This window comes from Phalacrocorax aristotelis, chromosome Z (assembly GCF_949628215.1).
Source record: "Phalacrocorax aristotelis chromosome Z, bGulAri2.1, whole genome shotgun sequence".
NCBI lineage: Eukaryota > Metazoa > Chordata > Aves > Suliformes > Phalacrocoracidae > Phalacrocorax > Phalacrocorax aristotelis.
In genome coordinates, this window is record NC_134311.1 from 56,305,723 (window position 1) to 56,319,063 (window position 13,341).

Below are 13,341 nucleotides of genomic sequence, written 5' to 3' on the forward strand. Positions count from 1 at the left end.
CATAAAATGCAATCTATGCAAGCATTTAAAAAAATACCCTATGGTACCAAAGATTTGAAGAAATTAGTCAGTCATTACATTAGAATAATAGTAAAAACATAGTTAAAAAAACCTTTCAGTGGAACATTCTTAATATCTGGTTTTTTCCTCTGATACCTAAGGATGATTTTGTGAAAAGATATTTTTTCCCCAAAGGTACTGTCTTAGCCCTGGGAAAGGTAAAACTTTCCTGTATGTCTTTCATAGCATATTGGCAGCTATTTCTATATCAGGGTATACAATTTTAAACAACTACACCAAACAGAACACACGTAATCTGCATTCATGCAGGACTTACACTGTTCAATCTAAATAGAATTGGAAGGGAGGGTTCCCAGGTAGCATGAATTAAACTAAATGAGGGATACGTCCTGCAGTCTTTGCCATCACTTCTCCATAAAACAAAACAAGACTCCTTGCTGTCATAGCAGAAAGCTCAGCAGAACAGATCATAAAACACAGTAGTCTTTGCTTGTAAATTGCTATAGGAATGGGAAAAGTTGAGGGCCTTGCTAGCACTGTGGGCAGTTCTTTGGTGTTGATGGAAATACGTAAAGAGTTGATCCTGAAAGACTGCATTTTCATTAATGGCATCATTTTCCCCATGATCCTTTCTGTTTTCCTTCTCCCTTTCCTCTCCCCTAAAATATCTTCTCCTATTGCCCAATACGGATAAAGACACAACAAATTTATACAGACAAATGTCCTGTATCTGCAAGAAGTACCCTTGCAAGCATCATATATAGTATAAATAGTTTTCATGAAAACAGCACAAAACCACGATTTTTTTTCTTGTCTTACAGCAATGCAACCAAACAACTAGCAACGCCTTTCTACATGGAGGTAGCTAATAGAAACAATTAATTTTAATTAAAAACAAAAAATAAACTAATGAGTACACATTGGTTTTTCCAGTAAAGGAGTATTCATAAGAAGCTGAAAATTATTTGAGCAAGCATGTTAACTTGGTGAAATATGACAGAAGCTGCACACCATGACTGCTTCATAGAACAGTAAGACAAAGTATTCTGATACATGATACAATACATTTATTATCATATGTCAACATTGCCTGTTATCTAGACATGCTCATTATATAGGCATAATATAATTTCTTTTATCCCCATGCTGTTAGAATCTGTTACTATTTTTTGTACATTTTGGTTTAGCTAATATGAGAAGTATACTTCAAATCATCCTTCGGCAAGATTTCTAGAATTTTCTAGTGGCAATAGTTCTTTTTAAGAATTTAAAGCCTCTTCTACATTAACAGCAATTAACCTTTTGGTAGATTTCCCACTTGAAAAATTTTATAATACAAGTATCACCAATAGATGAGACTCTACAATGGGAGAGAAATAGCTATCTTATCCACTCTTTGATATCATTAGCTTGCAGTAACTTGATTCTTTAGATACATAAGGCTATTGTGCTAAACCACATTTGACACATCTATTTAGACACTAGGACCAGTTTTTCTGGTAGGACTCCTACTGTGTTACACTACAGAAACCTATTAAAATCTCTATTCTTCCTGCTACATACAAAAAACAGCTAAGGCAGTTAGATATCATCTGCATAACACTTTCCCCTATATAAGCTCCATTTAGACAGCTACCTAGCACATTCCTAAGGTTTTTTATGTCCCTAAGTGATGAAAAAAAAAAAAAAGCAAGTTTACCAAACAATGTAGACAACTAGACAGAAGCCTGTTCTTATTACATTTATGCAGATAGGATTGAACCTGAAGCTCTTCCTTAAATTATAAACAGCCTTTGAAAATTCAAGGGGTGATCACAGGATTTAAAGGATACAGGAAATTCTTATTAAAAAAATCCCACATCTTAAAAAACATTCCTGAGAATGTGCTGCATTAAGTGTTTGAACATATGCCTTAAGGAAATTTTCAGCAAATAAAATAATATATTTACAGAAGGAGAAGAAATAACAAAGTCTTATTTCCTCCAGAATTTTGTGCTTTTCTCCAAACAAGACTTAACAGACTAGCTTTACCTGCCTTTCCCTCACCTGGGGAAAGAGCTCTTTTTATCTGTTTGATTGCTGTTGAGTCTCTCCTGGCTATCCGACCACTACTTTTCAATAAAGTGACATTGTATCTTTGAGATTTTCACAAGTCCACTGACTTTGTATGAAACTGATGAAGTATTATGGGGTGGGGTAGGATACGGTGGGAGAAACATGGGGATGAGGAGAGAGAGATAGACTGGTACCTGCGCAGTCAAGTGTTCCAAGATTTGCCTTCAAGTTTGAAAAATTAGACTGAAAAATGGCTGGACTTTTTAAGAACTGAAGTCATTCCAGAAAAAAAATTATGTTTTAATACTGAGCAAGTAAAGAAGAGTTACTCCTGGGAATAAGGATGCAGACATAGGAAGAGTGTTGCAAGCTCCTGAAGGCCAAATCATCATTTTCTAGTTTGGAAGGAGCTTTGAATCAAGCCAAGTCATCAAACTACTCTGTTGGAATTTTGTATATGAATGGATATGAATATGACCACCTGAGAAGAAAACTTACTTTTCCACAACTTAAAACTAAAAGAGGAAAACACCCTTTGATGAAAATCACCATTTAGTATGCATCTCAGGAGGTAGTTTCTTCTGCTGTATTTGAATAAAGGGTTATGCAACACTTACAATGGTGGTTTAAAATGTATTAAGGTGTGAAACTGGAAAAAGAACACCACAGAAATCATCATCTCCTTGTAGGCAATGGGTTTCTGGACAAATATGGTGTGGAAAAATTAGTGTAAAATTGCAAAAATTATATGGAAAATTAGTAGTATGTAATGGACCAAAATGAGACAGTGTAGATAATCAAACCAATCTTTCCTTAGCTCAGTCAGCACTTTCATTAAAATGAGCACTGACAGAAAGAAGTCACCTTTTGTTACTGCCTCATTTTAGACTGTATAAGGTACAGGACAAGCATTCATTTTACCTGAATGCAAGGCAAGACATTCATGCAAGACAGTCCCACATGCCCTACAAAATAAAGTATTGGACAGATTAAGTCTACAGCTGGACATAGCTATCAAGAAATGAGAAGACACCACAGTTGCAGAGGTGCAACATCCTGTGCTGTCCGAGCTGTTGTAAAACAAAGAGGTCTAGCAGCCCAGAAGAGCGTATATAACTCAAACAATGTATTTCCTCTATATCTGGAAAAAAAATCCTTGATTTTACAACCTTTTACAGTAATAATTGGAAATAGAGTGAAAAATTAGTGTCAAGATCCTATATTGCATAGCCAGAGAGTGATGAAGTCCGCAGTGCTGTCATTGAGAAGAATAAGGCAGCTGGCACCTCTCATAGCTATTGTTTTTCAGTTGCCTGGAGATCTGATTTCACCTTTTTGTACTAACACCTTTAGATTATCTTTATTGCTAGACATGATCAAAACCCATCCTCTCCACAAGGTAAAGTGAAATAGTAAGAAACACAGAAAAAGGGAAAGCAGTTACTATCTTTAAGATGAGCACTGATGGAAAGATATAATTAAGCCGTTTGGTGGCACCTCCTTTTAGATATCCTGAACAAAAAATGGACAGCTTCTTGTTCAAATATACAGTAGTCCCTTGAAAATTCTGGTCTTTATCCAGAAAACAGCAAATAATTTCTGGGAAAACTGCCTGATATTAGTAACACAATTTACAAATCTTTCTTCTTTACGTGAATTTAAAAAATCCACGATTTCCCCAAGAAAGACGCAAAAAACAGTGATCTCATTACTACATTCATTTTTACAATCCAGCACATACTCAAAGACTCATGGTTAGATTTAGTCTGTTAGTTTTCTTGAAAACTGGTGTTCAGCCTTTCTTAATATGGACTAGTTTTACTACTTATATAAAAGAAATTACCACTGATTTGTACAGACTGTACAAAATCTACCATGATTCTAAATACATATGCTTGTGAGTTTAGGCTTACCTGCTTGGAGTTTGTTAAATAGAGTTTTGCACCCAAATTTAAGATCTGCAACTTTACAAGGTCGTCTTCATTAGTGAAGCTCTTGGCTGTCTTTCTCAAAACATCAGGTGCGATCTTTGGAACCCGTTCACAGTACTCGCCGATGAGCCAGAGGATGCTGGCTCTGGCTACCGGAACCTGAGAAAACATTGTGCACTCTAAGTTAACACATTCCTAAAGACTACTTGTGTACTTGTACATGTCTGTGTTCAGTAACAAGTTAAACAAAATAATGTTTAAAGACAATCGCCATGCAAGAAATACAGACCCAAATTAAATATTCATACTAATGTGAAAAGCACAGAAGGAAACAGAAGCTCATGCTCCTCGCAGAGTTTAGCTAGAAGTAGTTAGGAGTTAAATGAAATAATATACACACACTCTTAAAAGTGAGCTAGCCTATATTACCTGGTGGTCAAATTTAAAAAATCCATCTGTGTTACACACCTCCCTGAAAACACTGTTCTCCTTCCTTGAGAGGAAGGAAGAAAGTACGCGATGAGAAAACTCTTCTAGGCAGAAGGATGTCTTGCCTAGCATCTGTATACAGACTGTGCTGCTTTCATGTTCTGTACAGACTCTTGTTCAACAGATGTTAAAATATTAGGGAAAAAATATAACTGTTCTATGAAATGACAGTAATTTAGAAAAAAGAAAAGCTTCCAACTGTAACTGCAATTTCAGCTGATTCTGCTGCTTCTTCTAAAAAAGTAAAACACATTTGTACTAACACTTTCCATTACTCTCTACACTATACAGTGGGTTTTTTTTAATACACTCACACTTAAGCCAGTGTGAGTTGTGCCTTAAGTAAGATTCACAGGAGAAACAAGCTTTCGAAATTCAGACTGTGGTTCTCAAAGCACTAATTCTTACCATATTTCATATATGTTTTAATTACTTTCCCAGCATTTGTCAGTCATTCATACATGAATATCTATTTCTCAGAATTACAATGGGAACTAACTATTAAATATTCTACCCTCTACACACATAAAATTTGATAGTACCGCCTTCCATTTACATTCATAAAAGGTAACAAATGCAAGTAAACTACCAAGGCTCAGGATAGCTATTCTGAAACTATGGTCCACAGTCTCTAATACATGGCCCAATAAGCCATGATAAAGAAATACTACTTATGTTGATAAGAAATCATAATGATTAAATATGTTTTACAGCTCCAGAAAGTTTGGGGACAGTTTTGAATAAAGTCAACCTGACACCATCTGCATCTGTACTTCACAGTGTTGTAAATACACAGGCCAACAAAAACAGGCACATCATGAGGAAAACCAAGGACTGCCTCTGCTGAAAGTGAAAGATATCAGATCATGGAAAGACAGAATACAGGAGTCCAAGAACAAAAAAATCCCCTCAAGAGACAAATGCCAATTCTAAACATGGAAAAGATATTTAAGGTAGGGGTAACAATGTATTGAGAGTGGTATAACATGGTGATTAACCATACATAAATATACGTAAATACCGCCTGAGATACAATGGTTTTTTGTGAACTGACAAAAAATTTAAATATCCTTGGAACTTACAGTTAGAGAGACAGGAACAAGCTACTGAACAACCACTAAATATAAAAACTTTAAATGCAGTCAGAACATGTTCGCCTGCGAAATGGTAAGACTGATGCCATTACTGTACACTGATTTCAGAAGGGAAAGAGGTTATTTCTAATGTTCCAAAGGTTACACTGCATTAAGACCTCACTCCCAATCTATTATTTTAAATTGGGCTAAAGAATAGTAATTGACTGGTACATTAAATTTTCCAGTATTGGAGCAGTTCAAGTTGCCTGCTGTACAGATAGATACCTCTAAATAAGAATATATAGGCAACTTCAGATTTCAGTTATGCTAGATTTATTTTTCTAAAATATTTCATTACAGACTTGTTAAAATATTGGAATTCTACAAGAGGTCACAAAGTACCAGAGTTTGGGCAGCAGCCTATTAGAAACATTGTGTTTCCTATTACTGCTATAAAGCAAAAAATGGTCACAGAGCAGACCGATTTCAGTAATATTATTAATTATGAAAGACAAACATCAGTATTGTAGTTATCCTAGTCCAACCCAGGATCACAGTTTAAAACCATAATGAAATATATTTAGATATGTTTAAACAGTGTGCATTTATGCGCAGTGTTTTACTCTTTAAAGTTTTTTCCCAGTTTGTAAAATGTAATTATTAGAGTAATAAACTAGTTTTAGAATGTAAAATAAATAGACTGAACAAAGCCTAACTTGAAAAATAGAGACAATGGAAGACAGATGAGATTTCTCGTGAGATTCTGCCTTTTAACTAGGTAGTTAGCTTGCTATGTAAATACTGTATATATTAAATACAATTTTTGCTACGAGAATCAATATCAGTGAGACAGTTTTTGAATCAAAGCCTGAGTGGAAGCCATTTTAATGAAAAGTGGATGTCGAAGTGATGAACCCAATGTTTCTGTGTCACTGGATTCATTTGGGGTCAAAAATCACGCAATATTTTCAGACTTCTTTTTCCCTGTTTAAGCCTTCCAGTCCTCGACCATGTAGTATCAAGTGTATAATCCTGCAGTCATTGTTTCCAGGGCATTCAAAACAGCAAACAAGAAACGAAGCCACTTCTAGACCTTCATTGCCTTTTCCAGTATAGCTTAAGTAGGGACCTTGAATTGACAAAAATGCAGGAAATAATACTTTCATTATTCAGCCCTGCTCTACATTATCCTCAAAGGCAAACAGGATTGTAAATTACTTTGCCTGATGTTTTATTCCATATGCCCTGAGCAAGTGGTTAAGTGCACTTTTTAAGCCTTAGTACCAGAAGGCAGCTTCTATTGCCATTTTAACCCATTACCTGTCTGAAGCAAAACAAATGGTTAAAAAACTAAAAACCAGCCAGACCCTCTCTCCTCAAAGTAAGACTCTAGTTACTTACAGCATTTAGAGAAAGACATAAAGATTTTACAGATCACTCTAAGCAGCACAATTCAAAAAAATACTGTAGTTCAGCTCTAACCTTATTATACAACATACTAGGCTAAAGTACAACTTCAAATCACCAATTCTGGGTATCCACATTTGTCACAAAATGAGGAGATATTCAAATTACAAATAAGGTCTAATACTCTGCATCCAGAAGGAAATTTGCATAGCTAACAATTTTTTTAAATTTTACTTGGAATCAGAAATGGAAAGAGGGATGAAGCTTTGAAATGTCAGCAGCAAGAAGAAAAGATACACAAGAAAGAATAGGGGTAAAGACAAGTGTTTTTTTGTTTTCAAATGGTAGACCTTCAAGAACTGTTCTGTTATCTGAATCTCTACACGTAAAATTCCCTTAAAAAAGGATCTCCACTGATGACTGCCACATGTTACATAGTGTACCGGTTTTGTTTCAATTGTGTTTTAGTCAAGCTGAATATTTGTTACAAGTTCAGTGTACGTGTCCCTGGACACAATGTCTCAAATGTTATGTATTCCTCTCAAATTCTAAAACATTATATGGTTATTAGATCAAGTTAAAAAAATTATCAAATTATAAGAGTTGTTCATTAAGGCATTAGTACATAAAGGTTTAAAAATACGTTATTAAAATATATCCTAGGGAAAAGAATGTGGCTAGAATCTGAAGCTTGCAGAACTGAAACACATACGAACATATAAATGTCATACCTTGTGATACCTTCCCAACATTGAGGGAAAGGAGAACTTAAAGAAAGCAAGCTGCCTCTGCTGTGACGCCATATCAGAAACATAGCAATAAGCAGTATTTACGTAGGAATACTGCAGATAAACTTAAGTTTGTTGTTGGATGAATGGACAAAGCAGTGTGAAAAACTGCTAGTCACCTACTCAACCTAAACCAGGAATTGGTAATTATAAATTGCTTCCCTAAGTTCCACATTTTCCCCCATGTATTGAACTCTTCAAAGTTACATGCACCTGTCTTATTTTTCCTCTGATTTTGCAACTCCTTATCCTGTCTTCATCCCATCAAGAAGTGTTCCTCCTCATCTCTAAATCAGAAAATACTTCAGACTTCTCAAATATTCTTACTCGTATTCTAGAAGGAACTAGGAATAAGCCTGTAATGAAAATCAAGGATGTCAGATTTCCCCAGCTACCAAAAGAAAAAAGCCCTGCCTTAGTAGTACTATAAGAGAAAATCTGGAGAAAAATCACATCCGAACTACAAGATTCCCATCACCCAGAAAGCTACTAGAAATCACCCAGAAATCACTACTGGGTACAATGTACCATCATAAATTATTTTTTTAAAAAGAAAAAGGCAGAAACTAATTTGGAGACTAACGCACCTTATTTTTATGAGGAAATACACAAATGTAGAACACCATCGACACATTCTTACTCAGAGCTAATTATTGCTAGGTTGATTTACATTCATTCATTACTCGAATGAATAAAAAAGATAAATCAAAACAGGCATACTTTGGATATAAAAAAAAGTGTCTCATGTTAATCCAGTTTAATCAATGCAGCCTAACCAATCCACTTTAAAATATAATTCAGATTAAATCTGCAAGTATTTGCAATTAGAAAATTCTGGACCACAGGTGTTTTGAAGAAAAGACCTTCTAGGAGTAGAGTATATGACTAAATGACACATATTTGATGAGAGAATATTCCAAAAGCTTTTGTAAAAGCCCCTCAACAACGTCTTTAAAAATGTTATCCTTTACAGGATGGAAGAAAGGCACTCTCATGAGTAAGAAAGGACTAGATAATAGAATAGGCATAAACCCAGTTACAGTGGAAGGCAGTCACCAGATGTCCCACAGGAACCCACAGGGGAAAACATGTTATTCAACAGATTTGAAAGTAACCCAGAAGAGGACTATCTAGGGCTGTCTCCTCAGACAATCTGCTAGCACAGAATTATTCAAGATAATCTAAACTAAAACAGAGCCTGAACAGTTGAGTATGACTTATTAGTGATACTTAAAAATTGGGCAAAAGTGATGCAGCTGGCCTTGAAACATTAACAACTGGACTTAAAAAAAATTTTACACATACTGATGGACCTCAAACTATTTCTAGAGAAAAATATCTTTGAATCATAAATATTTTCAGAGACTTGTAGCATTGTTAAGTTGATGTTCTGCAAAATTCAAAAGGCAGACAACCCCAGGAAAATGAGATTAAAAAAATACAAAAGAAGTAGTATCATTTTATCACTGCATAGAATTTCTGCTTCATACTCTGACTACTATGTGCACTTCTGGTTACCCCACTTCAAAAACCACAAAAGTATCAGGAAAGACCAAGAGGAGAGGGAAAGGCTGATCAGAGATATGGAATATAAGAAGAGATCAGTAAGCGTGATGATGTGGATAGCAAACTCAGGCTTCCAGTCAGTGGCTGAGAAGGTACATTGGACATGCCTCACAATGCGCTTGCTTTTACCTTTAAATCCCTCTCCCTAAAGGACCAGTTTTTGGTGCTGCTGAAGAGGAGACTACTCTATTAAGAGGACTTTTGGACTCAACCAGTGCCATCCTTCTTTAAATGGCCCTTTCTCACATGCATATATTTTTTTATACTCCTGTCACTCTAAAAATTATACACACAAAACTAATTAAGCCTACCTCAAAGCGAACACCTAGCACAAACTAGCACTGCTTACATCTCTGGGCCACAACTCACTAAGCCAATGACATTATGAACACATTAACAGCCAAATGGAGATATTTTTATGATTTTAAAAACAGAAGTTTAAAGATAGCCAATTATTCTCTTGTTTAATATCTTCAAGTTCATTCAAGACCATATCACCTGGCTGATTCTCCTATGTCCAAATGCAGGAGTCCTTTAAAGACAGTGGTATGCTCTTGCAGAAAGGAATAGGGTAGGTCTCTTAAGTTCCAATTCCAATTTAAAAGTGAGCCCAGAAATACTTTCCCCAACAGAAGAGGTCAGGGGGAGGAAAAAAATCTCCCCTTTCAGGTCAGAGGAGAAAAAAAAATCTGTGTAAAATACGTATGTACAAAGATGTGCGTTTATGTATGTACATCGTATGTCAGTGTAAAAAGGGTCAGGAATCCTTGCTTAGTGCCTCTATGTCTATGTCTGTGCAGACAAAACCCATGACAACTCTGCTGTATCAACTCACAACCCCTTTTGCCATAGTAAGATCTATGTTTAAAACACACATGCAAATCTCAGGAATTCCAGTAATACTTTATTAAATGTCAAAATTTCAAACTCAGATCCTTAGTAATTACATAATCCAAATACCTCCTTCCTATACATGTGAAAATATGCTTAGCCTTTTCAGAAGTGTCTGAAGGGGTTGGGGAGTTTGCCTAGACAACCTCTAAATGTCCCTTCCAACCCAAGCCTTTCTGTGATTCTGTGAAGGAATACATCAATTTTCAAACATAAATTTGAAGGTGCAAGTTATTTCAGGATAATGATATGGTATTCAAATTATAAACATGAACTCCTTCCAAATTTATTCTTTAATCCAAAGTCCTAAACATACTGAGGAAGATAAATTTCTGTAAGTTATTATTAAAAAATTAGAGAAAAACTTAAAACAAGATGTACAACAATCATCCTGGAGAGCCCAAAGCATCACTATCACTGCTTCATTCTTGAATAAGAAGCATGATTCAGATTTTGATTTTTAGTTTAATGCTATGACTGCTCTGTTCCACAGACTGTTCTCCTACTACTTATCATTTTCTGATATTCTGTACAACTTCATTACTGGAGAAAATTAGTACATTAAAGTAGTTCAAGTACCACATGTCCTTTTTTCCTCCCCTTATTCATTTGAAGAAAGGACTTTCTTGTCCAAAAAAATTCCTTGTATTTAAAACTTGAAATACTTACTCAGAAGTATTACTTGTATAAAATAGCTAAAAACTCTTTTAAGTGTTAAACGAATATTTAGAAAATAACTATTTTGTCTTGTACAATATGTGGAAATAAGATGACAAACTCATTTGGCGAAGTGCCAGAAGATGTGTATAGTAAGATTACACACAATTACTGAGATTGTAATATCAATCAAAACATTGCACAATTCTTCTGAAAGCCCAGGTGACTATCATAAAATACGTACTATTTATTTGATACGTAATTAGCAGAAGTATCTTATAGCCTCTTTTGATTTTGGATATAAGCAATCCAGTGGAATTTTATTTTCTTTATATCAGTTACAAAGTTTGATCATCAGCTCTTAAGCAGCCAAAGATTTGTTTAATCTGCTCAGTATAACGTACTGAGAAGACCACATTTCCATTTTCTTTTAAGATTTCAAGCTTTGCCAAATTCAACTATGGAAAAGAGAAGATTCACTGCTTTAGAAACTATTTACTGCTCAATCATCAATACATGTGTAATTACATGAAACTGAACAGTCACATTTACAGCATCTACAGAAAAATAATTATTCACAGATCAAGATCTGTCACCTTTGGGTTATGATGCAATAGGTAGCTAATGGTCTTCATCCCTACACTATTATTTAGGATAGACCACTAAATGTTTTACAAATAACTGGGAATGTGAGGAGAATTTGGAAAGTAAGTATTGACATACCTAAATATAAATTAATTCTAAGAATAAATAATAGGCAATAATGCAAACTTTATTGTTAAACGACACAGAACCCTAAATAACCAAAAGATAAAAATGAAACTTCAAGAAACACTGCAACACACTCACAGCAGCATGTCTGGTACCATGGAAAGGTCAGGTAACTTGGGATTTAGAATAAAATTTTTTAAACTCCACCCCAGATCAGTAAAACAACAGGCTGGAAATCCTCAAGTTAAGTGCTGCTTTGCCCTTACTTTCATTTCAACTTACCCACTCTGCATTCTAAACCTGCTATTCATCTTGGCCTAAGAGTACTAGCAATACTTAACATTTCCAGCGATATCTTTCAAAATAGCTTCCCAGATCTAAGGCACAAATTGATGCTATCTGATAGCTTCCATTTCCTCTTCCTTAAGATCATGAAAATATTTTATGTCAAAAATAAAAAATTATGTTGTATTTCTCTAATATATGTATTTCCATTTATGGAGCAAATTCAAAGGAGATCGTGTGATTTTTAACAGTCACAAGGAAAACAAGACACTGCACAAATACTCACTGTAATATTATCCAAGAGTTTGGCCATATGCTTAATAATTTCACCATGGTGTGCTGGCTGGGTTTGAAGCAGTTTCTTAATGACAACAACACTTTCAGCAACTACAATTTCTGTTTAAGACAAAACAAATTATTAATTTTAAAAGCATTTATGCAAAAGAAAAAAACATAAATAATTGATTGTAAAAGATGTTATCAGCTTTCAAAATACGCTTTGCAGAACTGAATTCTATTTACTTGGTAATAAAGACATAAACCACTCTGCTAAGTAATACAAGTTGAGATTCCAGAATCCAGTTATAAGCAGCAAAAAGAAGACAGAGAAATGCTCTAAATGTAAAAATATCCTATTACATACTTATTTTGAAACTGCCTTTTAGTAAAGCTGCGCTTTGTATTTTTCCTCTTCAAATCGAGGAACAGCATGAAAAATATCTGGTTTTCATTGAAATTATGCATACCCGTAAGTAATTTGCTCTCTGCATTAAAAATACAAACACTTGTTTACTTTTCAAAGAAATATACAACTTCAAAAGTGACAGGTCATTAATAAACAAGAGAAATATCTAAATATTTCCTTTGCACTTTTTCACCTTCTAAACAGCATCTCTCAGGCCTGTAACCTAATCTCCAGTTCATTCAAATGAAGCTTCTAAACAGCAAGCTCTTATAAGATTTATGCCAAAGTCATGCATTGGAGTGCTTAACTACTGTAACAAGTAACATTCACAGCCTGATCAACTTGTATGAAATGTACAATTTTTGAAGCTGAAAAAAACCCACTGGTGCAGAGGTAAGCTTCTATGCAAGAGTAAACTCATGCTGTAAGGAAAGACGAAAGAAAGTAAAACACGACCAAAGCTGAAACCAAAATAAAGACTACTGTAAGAGTTCAACGTAATTCTAGTTTTCATTTATACTACAAAAAGGGAGTAACTATTTCTCCTACACTATGGATGTTTAACTACTATTCATTAAACATCATAGAGTTATTCCTACATTTCAAGAGTTAATCTAATACATGGGCCATTCATTCAGCAATCAAGCAAGCTGAAGTTTCAAAAGAACGGTATTGGGAACAGAGATCTTTTTTTTTTTTTTTTCTTAAAGAAAGCAAACTTCTTTATGGAGAACGGCTTTTCAAAAGCACTGAGCATGCATCATTATGACATAAACCTC

The 13,341-nt window shown here is 34.8% G+C and overlaps 1 protein-coding gene across 1 annotated transcript in view; it reads right to left on the reverse strand.

Annotated features, from left to right (window-relative positions):
* The window catches only part of AP3B1 (adaptor related protein complex 3 subunit beta 1), a 156,094-nt gene that overhangs the window by 68,734 nt on the left and 74,019 nt on the right, over window positions 1–13,341 (reverse strand). The window contains exons 14-15 of the mRNA XM_075078703.1: window positions 12,164–12,273; window positions 3,990–4,166 (exon numbers count right to left, since the gene is read on the reverse strand). Coding sequence (XP_074934804.1) covers window positions 3,990–4,166; window positions 12,164–12,273 — 287 coding nt within the window. The remainder of the gene's footprint in view (window positions 1–3,989; window positions 4,167–12,163; window positions 12,274–13,341) is intronic.